Raw genomic sequence first — 27874 nt, 5'->3', positions numbered from 1 at the left:
CTTTTTTCCCCCACTTTTATTCAAATAAATACAAAACCTGTATACAACTTGATTAATCACACCATCTCTCTTTCTCAGACTGGTGCACTTAGATTTTAGACAGGCACTGCTGTGGTCACAGCATGGCTGTGCAGGATTTATTCTCTAATCTGAAATGATCATTTCAGATGCACAGGCCAAGAGCCACTTGTCAAATGAGCCATGGTGGCACCTGTCCATTTGAGATCGACACACATAAGGATAAATATCTTTTTAGGTATAAAATACATATCTTTATAATGTACCTTTGGATAAATGTAATTGTTTTCTCCCTGTCTTTCCCAGATCAGGCACTTGAAAATGAAAAATTTCAGGAATGGGCAAACCAATTCACTAAAATTCACTGGATTTGATTTCCTAAAAATTCAAACAGTATGGCATTTGCCACTAGAGTTAGTAAGACCAATAATGACAGACATTTTTGATGTGCTAGAGTTGATTCAGAAAGGTACAAGTTGGAGAAATTTCATTTCTTGTAAATTAGTTACTCTCTCTGAAATTCTGTCTTTAAGATTAAGTAGTAGCTTTAGTTTGAAACTGGTTTAATATCACTTTTATTGGGAAAAAAAGAGAGGCTTGGCCTCTTGTGCCCCACATATTCACTTAAATATTATTTAATGGCTTTGATTACTGATAGTTTGGTTTATAAGGAACTAAATAATTTAGGCAATTACTTCCTCTTATCTAAAACCTGTAGGGTGAATGCAACCTACAATCATAAATGCCGGCATTTGTGAAGTCTTTTTTTACTGGAGAAAAATTCTGACTTCTTATCTGTAAAGCTGGAATACAACATCATTCCACTACCCTCTGTCACGTAGAAATTTCTTTATTTAAGCAGTCTTTGTGGAGGATTTCTCTGGTGGTCCAGCAGTGAAAAACGCACTTTCCATTGTCGGGGATGTGGATTTGATCCCTGGTCAGGGAACTAAGATCCTACCTCCTCTGGAGCAACTAAGCCTGCACACCACAACTAGAGAGCCCTGTGCCACAACTAGAGAGCCTAGTCAGCGCAACAAAAGAAGCCTGTGTGATGCAACGAGGACCCACTACAGCCAAAATTAATAAATAAAAATAATATTTGGGATAGCAGAGACATTTAGGCCAGTTTTTGAACTTTTTTTTTTTTTTTCATTTTGGCTGCAGTGCCTGGTTTGTTGGGGATCTTAGTTCCCTGATCAGAGATGGTAGTGAAAGCAGGGAGTCTCAAGCACTGGACACCCCACCCACCCAGGGAATTCCCTAGAGCTTTATTCAGGGTCTTAAGAATTCCAGTTGAGGAGACAGATTTGGGTAATACCAAAAGATTATTCCCAGGAAGAGAAAGAGTCAGGGGCTCAAGGCCAATGCCACAGGGTTAGAGTTGTTCTGTGCAACCCTGACACACGGAAGGAAATGTTTGTCCTTAAAGGATAGGTGGTTATGAGTCATTTTAGGGTAAAGGACCAATAAATAAATAGACTGTCACAAGTTATCTTAGAGGATAAGGGTCCCCTAAGCATCCTGAGTTTCTGGAACACTGGGCAGATGTTCTGGATGCCTGTGTTAAGACAAGGAGCGGTTGAGGTTCAAATTCCGTTCCTGCTGAGATGTGCAGAAGCCACACGTCCTCAGTGGCCTCCTGGCTCCATTTTAGAGAATGCTCTTAGCAGCAACTCCATTTTTATTTTTTCCCACAGTATATCTTAGGTTGTTTTTTTTTTTTTAATCTGTGTAAATTTCTTAAAACTTTTAAAACTTCTGAACCCCATGCAGTTTGGATTACTTAAGAATGCCAATTTAATCAGATGCTGGATAGTGGAAATATACATAGCCGTATTTCCCTTATTTGAGTAGAATCTAGACAGTTGGTCCCTTTTAATGCTCCCATACCCTGAAATGGTGGATGATTAAAAAAAAAAAAAAAGGGAGGTGATTGCAGAGCACTGAAAGTTTTGAGGGAAAAGGCAGTTTTGCTGATTTTCACTTTTAGAAACTGCTTCATTTCTAAGTCCTTCTCATTCTTTTGATTAGCTTCCAGCAACTCACATTCCTTTGAAAACTCAGAGTACTGCTATTCTTGTGTGGATTTTCTTTTTTTTCACTGAGGATTATACTGACCTAGTTTCACTGAACTATGAAGTATATGGAAAATATGTTTTTTAGAATCTGTCAGAATACCTGTTTTAGGGAGAAGTCAGAACTCCCAAGAAGGGAGTTAATCTCGTGTCTCCTGGAGAGGGAACAGAACATCATTTATCATAATTTTATATATGTTTATAACATCATTTTATTTTTTCCCCCTGTTCTTCTAATCCACAGTTGATTTAGGTAAAAATGAGTAGGGGTGAAGTTTGGGACTGTGGGAGAGAGTGAAAGAAACTACATTCTATTAGCCTGAAGAGTTTATAACTACTAAAATAGCAAATAAGTTATTAAATGTTATAACATGAAGATATTTAGTAACTTAGAGCACTTTATTTCAGAGGATTTTTAGAAATACTCCACAGAAAGAGCAAAGCCCTATTAGATTTTTAAGCCTCTACTTTTAGCTCAGCTTGTGATTATACCTTTATAAATTACAACCAAATGATTGCCTGAAACAGGGTTTGCCTTCTCTGTGTGGCCTATATGTCTGTCCTTGGGTTACCCCTTTAGATAGAGATGATTTCTCTGATGAACTTCTTATGCTTTGGATTCAAGTTGCTAAACTGTAGACAGCCATTGATATAAGTAACAGTTTGGTTAATTGCCTGTTTGAGAGCTGCTGCTGCTGCTAAGTTGCTTCAGTCGTGTCTGACTCTGTGCAACCCCATAGATGGCAGCCCACCAGGCTCCCCCGTCCCTGGGATTCTCCAGGAAAGACCACTGGATTGGGTTGCCATTTCCTGCTCCTGTTTGAGAGCAGTGGATAGAATTGAAATCTGATTTACCTAGTACTCATTCACAAGAGAAACATGTTTATGGACTAGGACATTAAAAGGGACCTTATACAGTATTGTGGGGCTTCCTTGGTGGCTCAGACAATAAAGAATCTGCCTCCAGTGCAGGAGACCCTGGTTCGATCCCTGGGTAAGGAAGATGCCCTGGAGAATGGAATGGCAACCCACTCCAGTATTCTGGCCTGGAGAATTCCATGGACACAGCAGCCTGGCAGGCTACAGTCCATGGCGTCTCAAAGAGTTTGTCACGACTGAGTGACTAATACATACACATACTATATTGTATTCTAGTCTACTGTTATACATGGACCGTGTCTTTCATAGTGATCTCCTAAAAATATTGTTGGAAAAGCATGCAGCCTTTCTTGCATTGCATTCAAAGGAAGTTGTCTATCCCTTTTGCACTTAGCTTTTTGAAGCTTTCAGGAAGGAAAACTGATTCAGGATATGAGTTTGGAAATGGGCATCTCTAACCATTCATGCAGTGTAAGCTTTGATCCTCATCTCTGTCTAGAATTTCAATCATAAGTCTAGAAGTTGCCATGTTACTGACTCACTCATACAAAAGACTGGTCCTATAATATGGACCTGGGAGAGGAAACTCACCTGGAGCCATTGGCAGAGGCTTCCAGGGCCAGAGGCACAAGGAAATAGGTATGATCCGGTCATTTGATAGAGAACATGATAAACAAAACAAGATAAAATTGAAACTGTGAGCAGTTTATAAAAACATGGTTCTAAATCAGAGCAGAGGTCAGCAAGCTTTTCCTGTAAATGGCCATAAAGTAAATATTTTAGGCCCTGCAAGCTGTACATAGGGTCTGTGGTAACTACTCAGCTCTGCCAAGGAAAATAGCCATAGACCATGTAAATGAATGAGTATGGCTGTTTTCCACTAAAACTTTCTTTACAAAAACAGATGGCAGGGGGCTTCCCTGGTAGCTCAGTGGTAAAGACTCCATCTGCCAGTGCAGGAGACACAGGTTCCCTCTCTGACCCGGGAAGAGGGCTCATGCTGCAGAACTAACTAAGCCCGTGCACCACAACTGCTGAGCCTGTGTTCTAGAGCCCAGGAGTCACAACTACTGAGCCCATGTGCCACAACTGCTAACGCCCGTGTGCTCTAGAGCCCTGCTCCACAGCAAGAGAAGCCACCACAGTAAGCCTGCACACCGCAACTAGGGGGTAGCTCGTGTGCAGCCACAAAGACCTAGCACAGCCAAAACAGAATGAATAAATAAACAAATAAAACAGTTTTAAAAATGAAAAACATGGCAGGCTGGATTTGGCCTGCAAGCCCTGGTTTGCAAACCCTTGGTTTTGAGCACCAGAACTCCTTGAAGGGTCTGTTAAAACATCAGTTGCTTCTCTGACACCATTTCTGATTCAGTAGGTTTGGGATCAGTTCAGTTCAGTTCAGTCACTCAGTCGTGTCCAACTCTTTTTGCAACCCCATGAACCGCAGCACACCAGGCCTCCCTGTCCATCACCAACTCCTGGAGTCCACCCAAACCCATGTCCGTTGAGTCGGTGATGCCATCCAACCATCTCATCCTCTGTCATCCCCTTCTCTTCCTGCCCTCAATCTTTCCCAGCATCAGGGTCTTCTCAGAGAAGTCAGCTCTTCACATCAGGTGGCCAAAGTATTAGAGTTTCAGCTTCAACATCAGTCCCACCAATGAACATCCATAGACTGGTTGGATCTCCTTGCAGTCCAAGGGACTCTCAAGAGTCTTCTCCAACATCACAGTTCAAAAGCATCAATTCTTCAGTGCTCATTTTTCTTTATAGTTTAAGGTTTGGGATGGGTATCAATAATTTCCATTTCTAAGTTCCCAGAGGATGCCAAGACTTCTGAGAACCACTGAGCTAGAGAGAAAGAGATTAGAAGTATCTCCTTTTCATTATTTGTCCTGTGTCTTTTGGAAGGGAGGCTGGTTTTGTTAAACTTAGTGTTGCCCTTATAAAACTTGAGGCATTTTTTTTTTAATAGGAACTTTGTTTCCATCTTTTTCACTTCATCTACCACAGCTTCCTTATGAATAAGTTTTCCAAACTTGAAAACTTCCTGTTCATTCCTCTTATCAGGGTACATTTTGCCCAGCAACCACTGCTCTCAGGATTCCAGTTTTATGAGGGAAGAGAGATAAGTAACGGCGCAGATTCCTCCCTCTTGGTTTAAGTAAGAATGGCCAACACATAATAAGCACATATGGTGGTCCAAGCAGTATTCTATGTGCTTTAAGGTATATTCATTCATTTAAAATGGGTTGCAGGATGGCTGAGGAAGTCGCGGGATCTTGGCCGTCTAAGGGTGGTTCAATGAATCTACGTCTTGATGTATCCCAGGGTGTCTTCTCTCTGGTTTCTCTCACTGCTTCCCACTTCCTTCTCAGACTGGCTTCCTGCCCTCGAAGAAGAAGGATTAAAAAAACAAAACTTCTCTGTCAGCTGAGCGGGGGGACCTTCTTGGGCAGCGGTGACTGCTGGTGACATCAGCCTGAGTGGCCCTCCCTGCTGGGGTCTGCAAGGAGGGCTGCGCCAGCTGTGAGGCCGACTGACCTGATTCTAATTGCCAACATGGAGCTGATGTTATTCTTGGCCCAGGGCAGAACGATTACTCAGTAGTTTCTGTTAAAGTGATTCTTTGTTAAAGCTCTGCTCCCAGCCCCCATCCTCTTGCCCTCCCACTCTCTCTCTACCTACTCCAGTCTGGAAAAAAAAAAAAAGCCCCAAAAGCCAAAAAATTAAGGATATTTTGATGGTGGAGGCAGAACTGCTGATATTTCTTTTAACAACAGAGGGAGAGAGGATTTTAAGTACACCTTAATTTTTCACTGGTTTCCAAAGCCCTTCAATTTTTAGTAGATGTAATTTTTAACTTTGCAAAGGAACTCAGGGTAGGAGAAAACCTTGCATCCTCAGTTCCTCTGGTTCTTCCTCTCTGTCTGCCTTCCTTCCTCATCCTAAATCCCCAATTTCACCTCAGCTAGGTTCGGTGAGGGCCAATAGAGACTAACGTCCCGAGACACGCAGGGCGGGGGGCAGCTCAGTGTCCACTTGAAGGGGTCTTTCAGTACGATAGCAACATCTTGGGTGCCGTGTGTAATGAGCTTTTTGCTAACGGCGTGTGTGTATATAAGCACAACCTCACAGGTGTGGGAAGGATTCCCATATAAACCCAGCCAAGTCTTGTTATTCTGCTCCTAAAAGTTCATTGCATGTGTCTAGAAAAATTGTGCATACACACCGCCCGCCCTCCCCCCGCAACCCCACTTCAGCAGTGAGCACTTCAGCCTTCTCCGCTGTGTTTGTGTTGTGGGGGAGGGGGAGGCAGCAGGCACCCGGGCTTTTCCAGGCAGCCAGCAATAACATGCTAGCTCCTCAGCCTGACCCAGGGAGAGCCAGCAAGCAGACCAGCTCTGCAGGGGGAGTCTTTCTAGGTCTTTCCAACAAGAGTATCTGGGAGGACGGTTGGGCATGGGGATTAGGGGGGTGGTCTGGGCACAACCTCAGGCCAGTGCTTAAGTTCCTGGAGCGGGCTGATTTGAACTTCTAACCTCCTGCTGCTCTGTTTTGTTTTGTGTTGTTTTCATTTGGTTTGGGGATCTTTTGTTCAATTTTATACTTCCTTCTGACCTTTATTGGGAATTCATCTAGCTTGTTTATAATTATGATTGTCTTAGAGCCATTCGATTTAGCAGATTTTGCCCAAACTAACCTCTTCTTCCATAATGACATGCCATTCAAAATATGTGATAATACACCTAAAACCGCATTCAGCTGTTCAGAAACAGAACTGTGGACAGGCTGTGGAGTCAGATAATCCTGTTTCAACCTGAGCCCATGACCTGCGCCAAGCTCTTTAAACCTCCTTGAACCTCGGTTTCTTCATCTCTAACGTGGGGATAATAATGTGTATCTGTGGGTTTTCGTGAGGATCATATTCCTCAGGATGTTTCCATGTGCCCAAGCACTAAACCTGCAGTGGTATTTGTATAATCACAGTGAATCTTCACAACTGCCCTCTTATGAAAACTGAGCATCACGTATGTGGCTTTCCCAGGCTCAAAAAAGTGACAAATAAATGGAGGAGCTGGGGTTTTTGAATCCAGGCAGGTCAGCCTCCAGCATCCAAGCTCTTGGCTATCATGCTCTGTTACATCTCTGACAATATTCAGGCATGCAATAAGTAATAGATGTATTATCACGCTTCTCAGTGGCACACCTTAGAAAAGCTGTTCCAGGGCTTAAAACTCTTAGAAATGGCCACACTCTACCTTCCGTTGTACTTTTATTATTTAGGAACAATGTCAGGGACCACTGAGTTATTTGGGTTTTTTATTGGAGTATAATCATTTTACAATGTTGTGTTGGGTTCTGCTGTACAACAGCATGAATCAGCTATGTGTACACATATCGCCCCTCCCCCTTTCGCCTCCCTCCCATCCCCCTCTCCCACTCCTCTAGGTCGTCACAAAGCACCAGGCTGAGGCCCTGTGCTGCGCAGCGACTCCCCACTGGCTGGTGTTTTACATGTGGTGGTGTGTATATGTCAGTGCTCCTGCGTCAATTTGTCCCACCCTCTCCTTCCTCCACTGTTTCACAAGTCCATTCTCTACATCTGGGTCTCTAATCCTGCCTTGCAGATAGGCTCATTGGTACCATTTTTCTAGATTTCATATGTATACATTAATATACTGTATTTGTTTTTCTTTTTTTTTTAATTTTATTTTATTTTTAAACTTTACATAATTGTATTAGTTTTGCCAAATATCAAAATGAATCCGCCACAGGTATACATGTGTTCCCCATCCTGAACCCTCCTCCCTCCTCCCTCCCCATACCATCCCTCTGGGTCGTCCCAGTGCACCAGCCCCAAGCATCCAGTATTGTGCATCGAACCTGGACTGGCATCTCGTTTCATACATGATCTTTTACATGTTTCAATGCCATTCTCCCAAATCTTCCCACCCTCTCCCTCTCCCATAGAGTCCATAAGACTGTTCTATACATCAGTGTCTCTTTTGCTGTCTCGTACACAGGGTTATTGTTACCATCTTTCTAAATTCCATATATATGCGTTATTATACTGTATTGGTGTTTTTCCTTCTGGCTTACTTCACTCTGTATAATAGGCTCCAGTTTCATCCACCTCATTAGAACTGATTCAAATGTTTTCTTTTTAATGGCTGAGTAATACTCCATTGTGTATATGTACCATAGCTTTCTTATCCATTCATCTGCTGATGGACATCTAGGTTGCTTCCATGTCCTGGCTATTATAAACAGTGCTGCGATGAACATTGGGGTACACGTGTCTCTTTCCCTTCTGGTTTCCTCAGTGTGTATGCCCAGCAGTGGGATTGCTGGATCATAAGGCAGTTCTATTTCCAGTTTTTTAAGGAATCTCCACACTGTTCTCCATAGTGGCTGTACTAGTTTGCATTCCCACCAACAGTGTAAGAGGGTTCCCTTTTCTCCACACCCTCTCCAGCATTTATTGCTTGTAGACTTTTGGATCGCAGCCATTCTGACTGGCGTGAAATGGTACCTCACAGTGGTTTTGACTTGCATTTCTCTGATAATGAGTGATGTTGAGCATCTTTTCATGTGTTTGTTAACCATCTGTATGTCTTCTTTGGAGAAATGTCTATTTAGTTCTTTGGCCCATTTTTTGATTGGGTCATTTATTTTTCTGGAGTTGAGCTGTAGGAGTTGCTTGTATATTTTTGAGATTAGTTGTTTGTCAGTGCAACTTATTTCACTCTGTATGATACCCTCTAGATTCATCTACATCACTACACGTGACTCAATTTTGTTCCTTTTTATGGCTGAGTAGTATTCCATTGTATGTATATACCACATGTTTATCCATTCATATGTCAATGGACATCTAGGTTGCTTCCATGTCCTGGCTTTTGTAAATAGTGCTGCAGTGAACGTTGAGGCCTATATGTGTCTTTTTGAGTTATGGTCTTCTCAGGGTATATGCCCAGTAGTAGGATTGTTCTTGCAGCATCCTGAAATATGTTCTATGAGTTTGAAGATTCAATGTGTGGGTTGTTAATAACATAGGAATTATCTCTTCAGTGATCAATTCGTCCTTTCAACCCTGTTTTTGTTATTGGTTATATTTTTTAAATTTTATTTCTATGCTGGTATTTTTGAGAAGGCTATCAGGAAACACGACAGGTGTCTGCAGATGTTAATACCACAGATGACACTTTTGCATGATTGTATCATGCTTGCTTTCTCAATAGATTTCATAGAAATCTGATTCTTAATGCACTGTTACAATACAGACATCAGTTCATTATGCTGATTCATTACTACTAGTAATAGAAATCCCCTGGTTATTACCAGAGTGTTTTCTAAGCTGTTGCTTGGAAGGAGGAAGGTGAGAGCAAGGAAATAGGTGTATAGTGAGTGCCTTTTGTATGCTAGATGTAGTATTATCTCTGTTCCACTAATGAGGAAATTGATGCTCAAAAACTTTAAGTAACTTCCACAAGGTTGTACAGCTAGCTTTATTGCAGTTATAATAGACAAGCCAGGTCAGAGGGTTCTAAAGCCCTTTTCCACTCTTCCTCCCTCCCCCATGAGTGACACTTCATTTTCTCCTTGTTTTATACATTTATTATCAGTCAGATAAGGCATTCGAGTTTTATTGTTTCTGCTGCTATACATCCATACACACAAATATGAAAGAAAAGGTCAATACAATGAATCAAAACTCAAAACCCCACTTGGTCTAGTTATGCTAAGAGACAGCTCTTCACCTACCAGCTGCTTGGGATTGGCCTTGTTTGCCACATACCCTTAAAATGTGGGTTCTGCTGCAGTTGCCTGGTGGCCAGTTTCCTTCCCTCCCCTCACTCTCTGACCTCTGGCTTTTTTCTGTTTTTCTGTGGGCATATGAGGGACTCACAGCAGTAACTTTGTGTGAAATGATGAAAGACTTCGTCTTTAAACATAAAGAACCCCATCCATCCATGATGGATGCAGCCACAGGAAAAAAACTTAATAGCTCTATGACAGCAAAGTTTATATAAGATAAACAGTAGGTCAATGTGTGATATTCTGAGCCAAATAAAATAAACTATACATTTGAAGACAAAGGCAAGTTATTTAGAAACTGAATTTAAAGTTGTAAAGGAACATAGAGATTACTTTGTCTAATTATTTCATTTACTCATCAGAAGATATGAGGCAAACACATTATTAGGAGAACAAGGGCACTGATATAGAAATAATTCCCTAAAACTACTAGTAAATAAAAGATAAAAGAGACAATTGAAAGTAAGGCTATGAGTTATTTTTTTAACCAATTGAACTCTCAGTCTGGGGTCATGGGTGATCTTTTGAGGTTACCTTTATTTATTATAATGCACACACTCATATTCTTGCACACTTTAACTTTCCAAGTAAGTAACAAAGGTTTGCTTATGCACAAATTTTTTTCAACCATTTTTTCTTGGAATAAATTAAGTGAAATCTCTGTCTTTTAAATGCATCTGGTAAAAGTTGAACACATTGCTAGGTTTGCTTTAATTTTGCTTTGGAAGGGAGATGGATTTAACTTCAGTGGAGTTGATGTAAAAAGGGGGTGCTGCTGCTGCTAAGTCTCTTCAGTCATGTCCGACTCTGTGCGACCCCATAGACAGCAGCCCACCAGGCTCCCCTGTCCCTGGGATTCTCCAGGCAAGAACACTGGAGTGGGTTGCCATTTCCTTCTCTAATGCATGAAAGTGAAAAGTCAAAGTGAAGGTGCTCAGTCATGTCCAACTCTTAGCGACCCCATGGACTGCAGCCTACCAGGCTCCTCCGCCCGTGGGATTTTCCAGGCAAGAGTACTGGAGTGGGGTGCCATTGCCTAAAGGAGGAAGGCAGTGTAGTGTAGTGGGGCCATGGAATAAGACTCCTCCCAGGACTTGCCATCATGGACAGACCATGGAAGCTTTTTGTGCTCTGATTTCTTCTGTAGATGGAAGTGATGATGGGACCCGCCATAAATGGTTGGGAACGTTCTATGATACAATATGTAAAGCACTTAGAGCAATGCTGACCATGCTAAAAGCTCCATAAAAATGTGTTGCTCTTACTGTTATGTATTACTTTGTTTTTCATTGTGGTAAGAAACACATAGCATAAATTTGCCCTCTCAGAGATTTTCGTTTATTGTGCAGTATTTTTAACTGTTCACGTGGTTGTACAGCAGATTACTAAACGTTTTCATCTTGCGTAACTGAAACTCCGCACACGTGGAGCAGCTCCAGCCCCCGCCCAGCCTCTGACATTCACCACTTCACTTTGTGTTCCTGTGAATGTGATTACTTTGGATTCCTCTTATCACTTAAATCATGTCATATTATTTTTTAGTGACTGGTTTATTTCATTTACCATAATATCCTGAAGGTTCACCTATTGTAGTTTAGGGCAGGATTTCTTTATTTTTTAAGGCTTAATGATACTCTGTCATATGTATATACATTTATCCATTCATCAGTCTATAGGCATTTAGATTGCTTCCACATCTTAGCTACTGCAAATAAGACTTTAATGAACCTGAAGATGCAGACATATCTTCTATTGTATATTACTTTTAACCTTAAATGTACCTATCTGTGGGGCTTCCCAGGTGGCTCAGTGGTAAAGAATTCACCTGCCAACGCAGAGACTCAAGAGATGCGGGTTCAGTCCTTGGGTCGGGTATATTGCCTGGAGAAGGAAATGGCAACCCACTCCAGTATTCTTGCCCAGAAAATCCCATGGACAGAGTAGCCTGGCGGGCCACAGTCCATGGTGTTGCAAAACTGGACATGATGGAGCGGCTGAGCATACATGCACATGTCCATAGCATTATAGCTCAACTTGGGGTTTTAGTCAAACCCCTCATGCCAGAAGGAGAAATTGGTTTGAATGATATTTAAGAAGGTGGTTTAGAAGTTCAAGGCTCATAAAATACTAATTAGCTACATTTTTAAAAACTAATATTTACTTATTTGGACAGCAGGAAATTATATGCAAATTATTGCTAGAGAGAGACGTGAGGAGAAAGAGTAAAAAGAGTGATGAATAGTACCATGGTAAAATGGTTAAAAGAATATGTTTGTCCAAAAGCATAAATGTCTTATAAACATTAGAGAAAAAGAGAAACAGCATTAGCAACAAGTCAGGAGCCAGCTTTCCATAGGACATGTTGTGTTTACTTATAATAATCAAGGAAAGGTAAGGCAGATATTCTTCCAAACATACTGATGGAAATATAATTGGTACAACCTTTACAGAGGGCAATTTGAGAATATGTATTAAAAAAGATGTAGAAGCAGCAGCAGCCTTCTGATCTTAGCTATTCTGTTTCAAGGAAATTATTTTAAGGAAATGATCCAGCATATATCAAAAGGTAGAAATAACATGATGTTTATCACAACACTGTTCTTAAATACAGAATTAACCTGGCGAAAACTTCTGTATGTGTGTGTGTGTGGTTTCAAAATGAAAGGATAAAATTTTAGGGGGCCTACTTTTTCCTACTTAAAAATGTATTGGAAACTTAGTTCCTTAATTGCGTATATAGACCTACTGTGTTCGTTTATAGTATTCTACTGTTGGTGACTTAAATTATGATAAACTGTAATACAAAATGTTATTTACTTGCTAAGTCATATATGACTTCTTTTGTGATCCCATGGACTGTAGCCTGACTCGCTTCTCTGTTCATGCAATTTCCCCGGCAAGAATACCAGAGTGGATTGCCATTTCCTTCTCCAGGGGATCTTCCCAACCCAGGGATCGAACCCATGTCTCCTGCATTGGCAAGTAGATTCTTTAACCACTGAGCCACCAGGGAAGCCCAGTAGAAAATAGATAGCCATTAAAAACAGTGATCTAGATCTACCCTTATAGGTATGGAACCAAATGCTCAAGATCGATATTTGAATGAAAAAAAAAAGTCTCAAAAAAATCAGATATCATATACCAATTTTTGTAAGCCCACAGAAATACTGTATAATATGCAGTGCGGGAGACCTGGGTTCGATCCCTGGGTTGGGAAGATCCCCTGGAGGAGGGCATGGCAACCCACTTCAGTATTCTTGCCTGGAGAATCTCCATGGACAGAGGAGCCTGGCGGGCTACACAGTCCACAGGGTCACAGAGTCAGACACAAGTGAGCGGCTAAGCACAGCACTATCCCCCTGCCTTTCTCTACAGCATTGTATGGTTGCACGTAATGTGTTCTTTGCGTTGAGCAACTCTCAGCCTGGTTGTAGTAAAGATGAGTGATTAGCATCTTACCTTCTCAGGCAGATAAACCATCCAGTACTTGAGTTGCCAGAACTAGAAGCTATGTTATGGGAACTTTATCCAAGTTAGGATAAAATCTCACATGGGGAGAATGATGCCTAAAATGTTTGCTGTTCTGATAGCAGAGAAAAAGGGATACAAAGTGACGTTAACCCACTCAAATAGAGATTCTTATTTGCCTGTTTCATCTACCTTAATTTTTAGAAAATGAATTTAGAGAGTTATTTCACTGCAGGGAGGCATCCAGTTATACTCCATCACCAAGAAGGCTGAGTCAGGACTGAAAGGGGTGTTTCTCTGGAAGGCATTAAAACACACACATACACCACACAACCTCCCAGAATTTAATCTCTGAACGGTATTATCTTTCAAGTAAGAGAACCCAGATCTTGCTTCCCTGTGACCTTCCAAGTTGCAGTCTGTGTTCTGTCTATCACAGATTCCTCCTTCCCACCCATGATTACCCTTCTGTTGTGGGAGAAGGAGGGCCTTTCCACTCTTTTGTTTGGGGCCAAGCCAAGCCTCCGACTGTGGTTTTCTCTGAGTGTCCTTGCCGAAGCATCGCTGTTTCCCACACCCAATAAAGAAGCAAAGGCCTGTGTTTGTTGACCAGGTCTTGAGTGGAGGCTGGTGCTGATACAGCTTTCACGTTCCCAGGACAGTGACTGATGACAGTGCAGGCCCCACCCCTGGGTTAGCCCACAAGTGCAGAGCGCTAACACTCTGTCCAGACCTCACAGTTCTTAGGAATTACATGGCGAGAACTTTATATAATGCTCCTGTTTATTTATGAATGAATACCAGGACAAAACAGTTCACATAATCTGTCATAGTGGTAGACTTGTAGGATTAGGGTCAATACAGGCTGTGGTTGGGGAGGTGGTGGGTGGGGGTTGGGGAGGCTGATTTCTGCCAATATTCTACACACATCTATATGTCTTCTTTTATCTTTGCCTGAGTACTTTCTGGTTTTCTTCTCATCAGTTTTGATTACTTTAATCTCATTCCACTTAGCCTTGGCTTTGGTGCAGCACTTGGGAACTTGTCTGACACATTACTGATTTTGGGGAATTTTGGATGGCATAGAATTACAATAATTTCATTATCCATTCAGTTTATGAGTATATGATCCCCAAATGACAAATGAGAACCTAGAAGCTTTTTACTGTATTTGGGAAGACTCTCTGCTATTTTTGAGATGCAGTTATATTTTTATTATATTGAAGCTGAAACAAGCTTGACTCTTTGGTAGATTGAGAATTGTATCTCAACTCAGTTAGGATTCCATTTGGCTGCATATAATAGAACACTTCCCACCCATGGCTGTTTAAACAAGTTAAAGATTTATTTTCTTTCCCTTGTATAACCAGGTATCTAGAGACAGAGGTGCTCCTAAAGTCCGTGGTGCGGTCAGGAACCCATGCTCCTCCTGTCTTTATCCTCTGCGATCCTTAGCAAGGGACTTCCACCTTGGCTGCTTCTAAGTAGAGGGCCATGTTCTGGGTGAAGAACAACAGTAAAGGGCAACAGCTGTGCACCGGGCAGCCCAGCCTGCCCCCTTTGAAGAGTTTTCCCAGAACTGCACCTGGAAACTTCTCTATTTACCATTCAGAACCAGGTCACAGGGTTATCTCAAGGTACAGGAGGGACTGGGAAATAGAATGTTCTAGGTGGGCACATGTTTTTACCCCAAAAAAAAAACCAGGATAGTTTTGGAGGGAAGAAAAGAAGAATTATTAGTATCCAGGCAAGTGAGTCTCCTAAGCAATAAATTCTCCTGGTTTATTTTGTGGTTTTGAGGTAAAGAGTCATCTTATTACTATGGAACAAGTGTCTGAGGTCCTGCCACAGTATGTGCATCTAGGAAGGTGAATTTATTTTCATTTGGAATCTGAAGAAGGGCTTAACTTATGTATTGTGGCTGAGTGTAAGCTGAAGGCACTTTCACTATTCAAACTCCAGAGAACGGTCCTACTACGAGATTGCATCTCTATGTAAACACAAACTTGTCTATTTTCTTGTGTAGGAATTTAGTAGTTGGTATAATATGAGGTGTTTTTTTCTTCACTTGTGGAGTAAATGTTTATTAAGCACCATTTGTACACAAGCCAGTCTTCTTGACGCTGTTAGTGAAACAAAAATTAATCTGGTACAAAGGCAGGCATTTCCAGTATGTATTGTCCAGACACAGAAAAAAGTATGTGTATAAGTGGCTGTGATACAAGGTAATTTTGCTAAATGTGATAAGACAGATACGAATGCAGTTTTATAAGCGTTTAGAAGAGAAAAAGGCTGTTCTGCCAGAAAGAATTGCGTAAACATGATCTGGGGAACCTACACATGTGCTTTCAGTTTATGAGTTTGCTTTTGCAGCTAGTGAGCATCGTCATAAGACTGGAAAAATATGCTGGAAAACACGAAACCAACCACCATTCACAAGTCACTGCAGATAAGCAGACTTGCATGTCAGCCACCGCTTGGTTCCTCAGTAAACTGAGGTGGTAGTTTGGGAAGGAAGGGGGCATTTCAGTTTCTGCTGTGTGCCTGGGGCTTTGATTTATTTCAGGAAACCTTTACTGAGTGCCTGGGCTACGTTTACTTATTGATCTTCATCTAATCCCCCACAGTCCAGCCGAGTGATTATAATTGCTGATGAGAAAGCTAAAGCTCAGAGAGGTTAAGTAACTTGAAAGGTCACCCAACTTATAAGTGACAGAGCCTACATTTGAGTCCAGGCACACCTGACTATGGGCTTCCCTGGTGGCTGAGATGGTAGAGACTCTTCCTGCCATGAGGGAGACCTGGGTTCCATCCCTGGGTTGGGAAGATCCCCTGGAGAAGGGAATGGCTACCCACTCCAGTGTTCTTGCTGGAGAATTCTACGGACAGAGGAGCCTTGCAGGGTACAGTCCATGGGGTCGCAAAGAGTTAGACACGACTGAGCATGTCTGACTTATCACGCCTTAACCACTTGTCACACCTGACTGTAGAGCCATGTTCCTTTCCACTTCCGTGAGCCTTTGCCTATCGCTGATGACCTGATCTGGTCTTGAAGCCATAGTAAGTGTTGAACAGTCAATTCCTTCTTCAACACAGTCTACTGGCGAGTCCTTGAACCAGCTGGGCTTCATTTGATATTTTGATTTATACTTAGAAAGTTAATCTGCTGCCTGCTCACATCTTATTAGAACTTGACTTACTTTTGACTTTTCAATAATTTATTTTTAGAATAAATAACTACATTTAGATGGTATAAAATTCAAAAAGACACAAACGATATATAGTCAAAAATTAGTTTCCCTTTTCCCCTGACTCCTAGCTAACCAGTTCTTTTCCATGGAGGCTGCCAGTTTTTGTTTTTAATCCTTTCAGAACTGTTCTGTGCAGATACCAACATGGTATATATCTTTGTGTGTGTGTATTGGCATATAAAGATATGTTTATTTTTATATATAAAGCTATATTTATTGTCACCACGGCAACATGTATTGAATAGATGTTCTTCCTGATGGCAGTTCCGTCACTGTGTGAAAACCTAACTCAATAAAGAGTGTTTTTATTTCCACGAGTTCTTCACTAACAGTGGTTTTCCTCCTCTGCTTCTCATCCAGTGAATGTGTTTATAGAGGGCCAGCGTAGACCTCGTCAGCCCTCATGGTCAGTTCCGGCTTCCTCCCCACCCTGAGCGAGGCATCTTGCAAGCACTCTTCAGTCTAAGCTCATTTATTGGGAGGTTGTGGGGTCACCCCTTCCTGCCACCCTCCTTCCTTCCAATTGAATCTCTCCCACAGATTTTTTAGGCCCTTAGATATGGTGCTTGAAAGGAGTGGATTTCTTTTTGAGCCAGTTCCGCAAGCTGGCCTCTGCTGCGCGCCTTGGTTACAGATGGCCCACGCCCTTGCTCCCACTGCCCACGTCCCCGTGTGCAGCCCCATGTACACGCTCTGCAGCCCTGCACGCTAGGCTTTGTCCTGGACTCAGGTCTTCCTTGGCGCCCCTCCTCTGCTCAGAGGTAGAGGCGAGTGAGCCACTCTTTCATTCCCTCTCTGGTGGCTTCCAGAGATGAGGACCATTTCAGTCCAGTTGGTCTGTAAGAAACTGCCTTGAGCGTCCACCTCTGAAATCGCTTTGCTCTTTGTCAAGCCTCTCAACCACACACATTCCCTCCACACAAGACTGCCGACTACCCCTTTTGCCCCGTGTCTGCCCAACCAGGGACCTTTGGACACATTTTCCTGAAATGGGATATTCCAAGGCATTAGTGTAGAAGGATTGGTTAACACTTCTTTACTAAAGCTACTCAGTTCATCTTTTATATCTCAAAAACTAAAATTCGTAAAGGACAGAAATACTGCCAGTGTAGTTTACCTAGAAGGTGAATGTCTCCTGAGAACATTTGATATTCCTTCAGGCCTTGCCACGAGAAAATGACATTTCTCCCATTGCCTCTTGAAATGTAGTGCCTATAGGTAGAAATCAATTGCCAGAAATCCTTTTAATAAAAAGTCCTATGTATTTTTTCACTTATATTTTCTTCCTAATATCCTTTTATATTTAAAGCTTTCATGCCTACTGAAAGCAGTGTTAACGTATTTCAAGAATCAGTAACAAAATTTGTAACACACACACAAAAAACTATTTATAATGAGGCAAATAAGTTGCAAGAGTTGTTTTAAGCCTCTCTCTGAGGAAGTGTACAATTAAATTAAGCATACATCCTTCCTACAGGTATGTGTTGGTATTTGTGATGTCTGGATGGTGATTTTGGGATCTTTATTTAGTATCTGTTGGCTTACCTTCTAAGCGAAAATACCCTTGTTGTGATCTTGTATTCATGTATAATAACCAGTATTCATGTTGTAATTTTACTTTGAAAGTGTTTCCAAGTGTAGGTCTTATGTTAATCTTTAGGTCATCAAGATGTTACTACTCCACACTGGATCCTTCTGTTTCCTCAAAGGTGCAAACCTTCCAGAGGAGTTCAGAGTTCTGAGTGGGCTGGAACTGAGCCAGGTTCAAGTCACTTTTGTTCTCTGCCATATTTCTAGTACTTGACATCCGACAAGAGGCGTCCATTAAATTCCTGTTGAATTTAACAATGAAGGGAAAGACTAAGACAAGGCGAGACCGAATGCTTCTCTAGTTCATGTCTATGGACAGTTCATAGTACCCAGCTGCCCTGAGTCCTAGCCCAGGGCACTTTCAACAAGACCATCTCCACTCTCTGCTAAGAGAGATTTCCCTTCTGTGACTCTACACCTGCACTGGCATTATTGGAGGAGGTGTTTTTTCTTTAAAGTTGCTTCATTTGAATGGTTTCCCCTTTCCTTTTGTCCTCCCCTCAGGATTGCACACCTGCTATTCACTTACAGCAAACAGACTGTGAAGGATATCTCCATCAATCTTCTGTTTTTCTGTTTCTCTAGGCGATCTTTGGCAGCCAGACACTACCTAACTCCAATTTATGGACAATAAATAATGGTGCAGCTTGCAGAATTCCAAGCGCCACAGCCAGTGGCCAGAAGCCAACGACTCTGCCACAAAAAGTGGTGCCGCCTCCAAGTTCTTCCTCCTCCCTGGTCCCCAAACCCCCATCCAGTCACAAACAAGTCCTCAGAAAGGCAGCATCCCAAAGGGCTTCCAAGTAAGTTTTCGAAATTCTTCTGTTCAGCTCCTTCTGAGTTGTATCAGTTCTGTGCTAACAATGCTCTTTATTTATGGAGGCTCAGACAATGTGTACTGCAGTGTTGAAAAGAACACCTGATGGGGAATAAAGGCCAACTGTTTTCTCAGCCCTGGCTGTAAGCTAGAATCACCGGGGGAGCTATTACAGCATGGCCAGTGTCGAGGCTGTCCCCCTGTGAGAGGGGCAGAGGCTGCTCTTCTAAGTTTGCCAAGGGTGATGGCGAGCACTGCAGCTGGCAGGTTCAGGGTCGTTGGCAGCTGCCGCTTCTGGCCTCTGGCAGGAGCCTCAACCAGACGCAACAGCTGGTAACGGCGCTGAACTGTGGACTTGGAGGAGGGAACTTCCTCCGGGACGTATTCTTCCTTCAGTCGTTCTACAGAGTTAGATCTTTCCAATTTCATGTAAAATGCAACACTCTTCCCTCACTCCACCCTTGTTTATTTGTTTTTAGGCATTTGAAAGGGAAGACATAGGATTGAGATTTCATAAGATGAATTAACTTCATTGACGTTAGTCATCAGGCTCTGTGGAGCAACGATGTTTCTAATACCTTTTGTCATCTTTCTGTCTTACCTGAAAAAAAAGACATCTCTGTACCCGCATCACATACATGTTTTAGGTCACATTCTTCACACTACCCCCAGCCATTTTCCCTAGAAAACTAGAAATGGACTGATTTAAAAAAAAAAAAAAAGTGTTGGTTTTAGCAGCTCCTGTCCATTTAAAACTGGGGGACTTACCAAAGCTGTCCAAAGCTGTCGGACTTACCAAAGCTGTCCGGAGGAGGAGGCAATCCCTGATGGATGAACACCTAGAAGAGATTTGTATATTTCTCTTGCTGTCCTTGGGGTTCCCCATTCATTTGTCCTTCACAAAACCAACTCGAGTTATAAAAAGGAATCCTAGGGCACAGAAAAAACAGTTCGTGTTTTTGCCCCCTTGGATAATGAATCAAATTTGGGTTGAAAAGCAATCCCTTGTGGTTGTTTTAATTATACTGCTGCCAGATTCGTTTATTCAGCAAATATTTATTCAGTGCCTACTAAGTGCCAAGCACTCTTCTAGGAATAACTGGCATCGTAATAACTTTAGAGAACTCTCTGGAGCAGTAGACAGTTCAGTTTGTGGTTGAGAGCCGATGGCACGACAAGAAGGATGTGTGGCCCCTCTCGGTTCCTTAAGGGCACAGCCCCCAGGGCCTGACTGTCTGTGTCAGACCCCTCTTCACACTTTATTGATGCGAGATCTTTAACAAGTTGCAATTTACTTAAACTCTTGGCTTCAATTTCCTTTCTTGGGGACTTCCTTGGTGGTCCAGTGGTTAAGAATCCACCTGCCAACGCAGGGGACTCGGGTCGGATCCCTGGTCTGGGAACTAAGATCCCACTTGCTGTGGGACAGCTTAACCTGTAAGACATGACTACTGAAGCCTGCATGCTTAGAGCCCGTGGTCGGTAACAAGAGAAGCCACCCCAGTGAGAAGTCCACTTGCGGCAACTAGAGAGCGCCTAAGACAGCAATGAAGAGCTAACACAACCCCCTACAGTTATTTTTTCCCTTGTTTTTGGAGATAATATCTGTTTCATAGGACAGTTGATAAAGATGAGCAGACTTAAAATATGTAAAGTACATAGAACAATATCTGGCACACTTCAGACCTCTGTAAGTCTTAGTAACCATCATAAGTGTTCCAAAAGCACACACTCCTTCCCAGGTTTGAAAAGCCCACAGTTAGGCGGGGAAATGAATGTTGAATTGACGAGTGTGCTGTTTGCCGTGGTCTTTCCAGTTATTGCTGAGATGGCCTGTGGTGGCCGATGAAGTTCATGTGCTGGTGGAGAGGGGGGCTCTGTTGGCAGGAGTGAGGCCAGACATTGGAGGACCCCACTCACTGCCCTGAACTCACTACTGGCAGGAGAGCTCTTCAGGCTTCTCAGATGGAATTGCAGCTCTATGGACAGGCTTTGCTCTGCTGCATTTTTGTGGTTTCTTGTCTCTGACAGGCAGGAGTGTGGGAAAACCGGAAGCAGCTCAGCACCAAAAAAGCACAAAAGAGGGGGGGAAAACAGGATTTCTTTAGAATTTAAAAAGTATAATCCAAGTATCAAAAGGCATGCTGTTGAGGCGTTGTTCCAGGAAATAGTTTCCAATTTGCCTTTAAAACTCTAGCACAAGTCTGTGAAGCTAAATAAGTTAGCGCTAGTGGAGACCTGAACATCCTCTCCTTTACATGAAAAATGCAGGGCTTGAGGACCCCCCTGTTTTCAACCTGCTCTCAGGCTTTTAGGAAGAAGAATAGCATTATTTTTCTCTGAACTGACTCAGTGAAAAGTTCTCCCTAGGAAGCATCCAGATAAAGTTTTTTGAAATAATCTTTTCATGTAAGAATTATTTTAGATTTATGGAAAAGTTGTAAAGATAGTACACATAAAGATACGTACACCCAGTTTTCTCCATGTTAACATCCTATATTGCCATGGTACATTTGAAGATACTGCAATACGAAGAAACTGTCGCCCATACATTACAATCAACTAAACGCCATACTTCATTTGGATTGCTGAAGTTATTTTTAATCTAGAGAAACCTTTCATGGCTTCTGAAATCAGGATCCTAAGTATCAGGTGACATATTCTTATTATTGTTCCAAAGTACTTGTTCCTAGCCAGCATAGCAAGTTCCTTGACATCTGTGTGATTCAGTTTCCTGTTTAAAATAGAAATGATAATAGTACCTGCCTCATGGGGTTATTAAGAGAAGTAAACGAATTGATGAATGTCAAGCACAAATACAGTGCCTGGTGCGTGGTAAATACTGAAGGAGTTTTAGGTGTTGTGGTTAATACTAAGACGATACTCCAAGAAATTTTCACGTAATTTTTTGCTTTATTCCCACAAAATGTGTTGCTTCATTTGCTTGAGCTTATTGCCACCCTGATGCGGGCTTGGTTCATATTAATCAGGAACTGACTCGATGGACGTGAGTCTGAGTGAACTCCAGGAGTTGGTGATGGACAGGGAGGCGTGGCGTGCTGCGATTCATGGGGTCGCAAAGAGTCGGACACGACTGAGCGACTGAACTGACTGACTAACTGATCAGTTATGACTGGCGATACTGAGTCACACTCAGGAATGCCATAGTTGTCCCAAGAGACACAACTAATGAGAAGTTGTAATGAGCTTTTGACCGTGCCAAGCCCTGTGTTTTTGGGTTGAACTTCAAACCTCTCCTAGCGCAGAAGTTGGCACTGGACGAATATAGAAGCAATTTCCAAGAGCATCAAAGTTTCCACATCCTAGAGGGTTGAATTTAGAAAACAATAGAACATAAAAGATGGAATGTCTTTTGAATTTTGGTGCAAAGGGAGTTGAGAATCGGAACAGTGGGGTCCTATTTCTTTATGATAATAGTCTAGTCACTTTCCCTCTAAAGGTTTCAATTTCCTAACTGTAAAACAAAACTCACTGTCCCCACTGAATAATTAACCAAAATAACTTGTTTTCAGTCTGTTCTGTTGAAAGCTTTTTTATGAGCACGTTTGTTTTTTAATCCTGACTCTTTACAGCCATTTTCCCCATCCTTTCTTGGCCCAGCAGTTCTTTGTTATAGTTCTTAGATTCATAGACTTATATTTCCTTTAGCTAAATCTCACTTGTCAATTCTGTGAAGAGAATGATTTAGATTTTTTTTGCCTTTTCCACAGTGCCAATACCCTTTTTTGATTTTCCTCTCTAATGTTTGTAACACTTCATAATTTAGTACCAACTTCAGATCCTCCTTTCAAAACTATTTGTGGTATTTCTTCCAAGCAGGCAGCTTAACTAGGAAGGATGACAGCCGCTGAACAACTACATGCATATGAACTATCTCTTCTTGTAAAAGACTCTTTTTTCAGAGCCAGAATCATACTCTCCAGGAAATATACAGAAAGAAATCTGAGAAGATCAGTGTTTGCCAGGGATGTGGGCAAAACTCAGAGACTAGAGATGAATTTGAAAAGGCAGGGTCAAAGCTGTTTACCTTGGGACTTTCCTGAGAAAAGAAAACTGCATGAGAAACACCAGACTCAACGAAAGGGCTTTTCTTTAAATAGCTGGAGTTACCTTTCCTTGCCAGGTTTTAGTATATTCTGCATCAGAGTGACTTCAGTAGAATTCAAAGCCAACTGCTATTCTGTGTCAGCACCCAGGACAGTGGTGTTTTGCTAAAGGCTGCTAGGGATTAGGAGGCAGGAAAGCTGTCCCAAACCCAGGAGCATGTTAATCCAAACACCAATTAATGTGACCTCAACATTTGGTCAGCAGTGTGATGGAGATGCTCACATTAATGTCAGAAAAATATAAAAATAAAGGATCAAGAAAAAAATATGTTGTATCTTTTTAACAAATGAGTCGTGAACAGGAGGCAAAGTAATCAGGAGTTAAAATGGTCCAAAAGTAGGGTCTTGAGGTAAGCATTGAAGATGTCATGTTGTAGGCTATTAACCATCTTTATCAGCTTTTCAGTCTTATTATGTGTAGCTTTGAGAAATATGATTGAAGCTGTAGTGTATCCATCCTTAAATATGAGATTTCTAATTTATGCACTTCCCAAATAATATAGTCATAGACTCTTAGTGCTGAAAGATAAAAACCTGGAGGAAGGCGCCGTGCAGGGCTTTGGGTATAGCAAGGTACACAGATGGACAGTGGCAGAACCAAAGCCAGAATTCACATCCCCTACTGTGCTAACCCCATACTCATCCCAGTAGACCGCTGATTTCAGAGACCCCCCACCAATCAATTCACATCCATTCTGTGCAGCAAGGGACAGATTAATCATCCTAAAATACTGCCTTTGGGAAAATGCAGTGTCAGCACTTAGAAACTTCCTTTCCACACTAGTTTTGCCACTTAAATGGCCAATGAAATGCTCAAAAGTAGGAATAGTTAGTGCCACCCTCATAGTGAGGTGTTGGGGAAATGTCTGTTAGATGCAGCACAAGAAGGATTGAAGAACCTCATTGAGGGCTTTATATACTGCCTGCCTGTGGGAGCGCAGTGTAGGAAAACACTGGCAGCCCTGGAACACACCAGACAGAGCCCTCTCACTCTAAGCGGGCAGGCCTGGAGACAGAAAGAGCTGGGGGCCAGGTGACGAGTCACCACTCAGACTCTCTTTCCTTTACTAGCTCTCAGCATTTGGACCTCAGTGGTAGCCTTAGAAGATCTTAGGATTTGCTTTGGCCATGATGACAATGACATCAGTCTGAAAATAGGTACTCTAAATCACATCTAACCAGTTGTTATCATTGGAATTATGTATGGTCCCATGGGGAGAGAAATACATGAGACTCATAGAATGATGAATCTTCCTTTGGTGATTTTATACTTAGATAATTTAAATTAAAATCTTACTTTTCATTCATCCTTGCTGAGATGTTAAAATGGTAATGTGACTGTTGGGTATTTCCCATCTCTCACTTCCCTTCTATCTTATCTGATTATGAAAAAAATCCCTTTTAAAAAGATTTGAATAGGGACTTCCCTGGTGGTCCAGTGGTTAAGAATCTGCCTTCCAGTCCCTGATCCCATATGTGTGGGGCAGCTAAGCCCAACGCTGCTACTGCTGAGCCCGCGAGCTCTGGAGCCCACACGCCACGACTAGAGAGAAGCACGTCTTAGGACAACTAAGACCTGATGCAGCCAAATAGATAAATTAAAAAAAATGTTTTTAAAGATTTGGATAGAAATTTAAAATAGCCTTTGATAGAATTTATATCAGTTCCTCTGTGATCCTCAGTCCTTATTGGCAAACTTAGACTTTCTTCTCTGAGGATGAGCAAATACTTTAAAATCTCAGGGCCTGGAAATAGATAGTATAGCTTTAAAGAAAGATCCATGGAGAAGATTCAGAGGAGCTGTCAACCTCCAAAGTAAGTTTAATCAAGAAAGAAAACATTTCAGAAAAATCCCTAGTGTGCATTAGTTGTGTAGAGCTCAAAAAAGCTATCTGAGAGCAAGTAGTCTGGGGTCAGGAAGGATTGAATGGAAACAAGAACACCTGAGTGAAAAATTGGATTAAACATGGTGAATAGAGATTGGGTGCTGTAGAAAATGGAATTAGTGAAATTCAGGACAGACTGTTAAAATTCTGCCAAAATTCTGAAGAAAAAAGTGTACAAAGGTAAAAATGATGAGAGAAAAGATAGATTCCACCTAAAATAATGAATTCCAAAAGGAAAATAGAATAGTCATTATTACAGGCAAAACAGATCTAACCCGGACATAAAGGGTTTTGAACAGTATAATTAATGAGATTAAATTAATAACATGCAATTTTATGCCCTGCAGAGCTCCCATGGAATATTTTTCAAAACTATTTTAGTATAAATCCTCAAAAAACAGAAATTATGCAGTCTCCATTCTCTGACCACTTTATAATAAAATGAGATTTTAAAATCTGGAAGTCACTCAGTCGTGTCCGACTCGTCGCGACCCCATGGACTGTAGCCCACCAGGCTCCTCCGTCCATGGGATTCTCCAGGCAAGAATACTGGAGTGGGTTGCCATTTCCTTCTCCAGGGGAATCTTCCCTACCCAAGGATCGAACCCTGGTCTCCCACATTGCAGGCAGACGCTTTAACGTCTGAGCCACCAGGGAAGCTCCTTAAAATCTGGACAAATGCCTAAATAAATTTAGAATGTTAAAATACTCTTTTAAGTAGTTTAGATCAAAATTATTTTGGAAACTATGTTAAAAATAAGAATTGTACATATCAAAACAAGACAGAAAAGCCCATTCTAGACACTGAAGTTTTCCAAGAGAGTAGAACTTAAATGTTCTCACCAAAAAGAAGAAAGAGAAAGGGAAAGAAAAAGGTAAATATGTAAGGTGATGTGTGTGTACTAAGTCACTTCACTTGTGTCTGACTCTTTGGAACCCTATGGACTGTAGCCCACCAGGCTCCTCTGTCCATGGGATTCTCCAGGCAAGAATACTGGACCAGGTTGTCATGCTCTCCTCTAGGGAATCTTCCCGACCCAGGGATCAAACCCACCCCTTACATCTCCTGCATTGGCAGACGGGTTCTTTACTGCTAGCATCACCTGGGAAGCCCTACGTGAGGTGATACATGTGTTAAATAACTAGATGGGGGAATCCTTCTGCAGTATATATGCCGAATCACCTCAATGTACTTTGAATAACTTATAATTTTGTCAAGTCAATAAAGCTGAAATAACTTTTAAAGGTAAAAAATGAATTACATATATCAAACTTATGTTTGAAATGTAGGCAACAGTGTGCTTAAAGCTAAACTCATAATTATTTTGTGTTAAATATGGAAAGATTGTAAAGGTATTAACCAAGATACAAATGGCAAATTAGCTTCAACCAATAAACTGGTTTCAACTCATTACAGCAGTGTCATGTTAAAGAGAATTGAGGACTTCTCTGAGCTCAGCAGGAAAGAGTGCTGTGATGGATTAGTAATGTCTGATGTTGAGAGTGGTGACTATGCAAGCCACATATTTGTCATACCTAAACTAAGCTTCCATCTCTAAAAGCTAGAAAAGGGTCAATAAAACAAAGCTAAGAAAAACAGATCAAAGGAAATCAAGAAGAAAGCAATATAAACTGAAAACAAGCAGCAAAATTAGCTAAACCCAAAACATTTTTTAGTTCAGGGTAGGGGGACAGGAAAGCAGAAAATAATTTTCACACAGTTCTGCCAGAAAGATAAGATAATTAATAAAAGTTTAAAAAAGTAGATATAGGGGAGATGGAAAAATCAGGAGAGCACTGCACATAGTTATAGGCTACTAAATTTTCAAAACTGGATGAAAGATAATATTTTGAAAAATGGGGACTCTCAAAATTGGTTCTTGAATAAAAAGAAAACCCAAGTGGAACACAGTAGAAGTTTTTAAACTCTCCAAATAGGTACTTCAAGAAATAGGGTACACGCATAGGCCTAGGAAGCAATTTTAAAATATCGTCTCTAAAGTAGTTCTTTGAACCTTTCTTCTGCACTCTCTGGAGGCGTCCAGTTGCCTGCAAGATAAAGTTGAGAGTCCTTACTCTGGACATTGAAGCCCTCTACGGTATATTCTCCATCCTGTCTCTAGTCTGCTCGGCTCCATTCATTGCTCCTACCTGCCCGTGTCATGCGCCCTGCACAGAATGCCCTTCTCCATCTTCAGTCGAAGTCCTGCCTTTTATTCAAGATCAGGTTCTAGTTTATCCCCTTGATGTAGCTTGACCAACTGCCCCATTGTCAACTCCTCAGCTGGCTCTGCTATCTGCGTCCTTGTCTTATTTTTCCTTTTCCTATGTGTTCTGCTTTCTATTAGGGACAAATGTCTTGTCTTTGTCCTTTTATCATATAAATATTGAATGTCCATTGCTATGCATTGCTCTGGATGCTGGTGATAACACCGGTGGACAAGACAGACATGAGCCCTGTATTCGTGAAGATCGATTTTGAGAGGAGAGAATTTCGGTCCCCAGCCCCTGATAGAACTTATATTCATGATAAGTTCTCAGGAAATGGTAGTGGAGGAGGTGGTGGTGAAGGTGGAGATAGTGGCGACTTAGTATTTTCCATCAGGGTGAATGCATCAGGGACCCTAAGTAACAAAGATCTCTTCATTAATCATTTAGACCACGGAGAGTATGGGAGGCTGTGGAGTACAACTGCTAATAGCCCAAGATTTGAAATTAGATTTGAATCCTGGCTCCTTCACTTAATTGACTGTAATTTAGAGATATCTCTAAGCTTCTGTTTTGTTATCTGTAAGATATTATCTACATCATGGAGTTGTTCTTGGGTTTAAAGGAGATCATGTGTTTCCCTGACATATAGTAAGTGTCCGTTGCATGCTGGTTGGTGTGGTTTGTAATTTCTGCTGCTGTTACTATTCCCTGTTAAATCTCATTT

General features: G+C 41.6%; 1 protein-coding gene across 12 annotated transcripts in view; it reads left to right on the top strand.

Annotated features, from left to right (window-relative positions):
- TTLL5 (tubulin tyrosine ligase like 5) overlaps positions 1-27874 on the top strand; it is a 316526-nt gene that overhangs the window by 217346 nt on the left and 71306 nt on the right. For 11 of the 12 annotated variants that reach the window (XM_070378475.1, XM_070378469.1, XM_070378470.1 and 8 more), the window contains one exon: positions 18695-18912. In XM_070378475.1, coding sequence (XP_070234576.1) covers positions 18695-18912 — 218 coding nt within the window. Of the gene's footprint in view, positions 1-18694; positions 18917-27874 lie in introns of those variants that run through there. The other variant, XM_014478783.2, reaches the window with a different exon arrangement.

This window comes from Bos mutus, chromosome 10 (assembly GCF_027580195.1).
Source record: "Bos mutus isolate GX-2022 chromosome 10, NWIPB_WYAK_1.1, whole genome shotgun sequence".
In the NCBI taxonomy this organism is placed as follows: Eukaryota; Metazoa; Chordata; class Mammalia; order Artiodactyla; family Bovidae; genus Bos; species Bos mutus.
The sequence above is the reverse complement of the archived record's forward strand: the minus strand, read 5'-3'. Positions and strand labels throughout refer to the sequence as shown.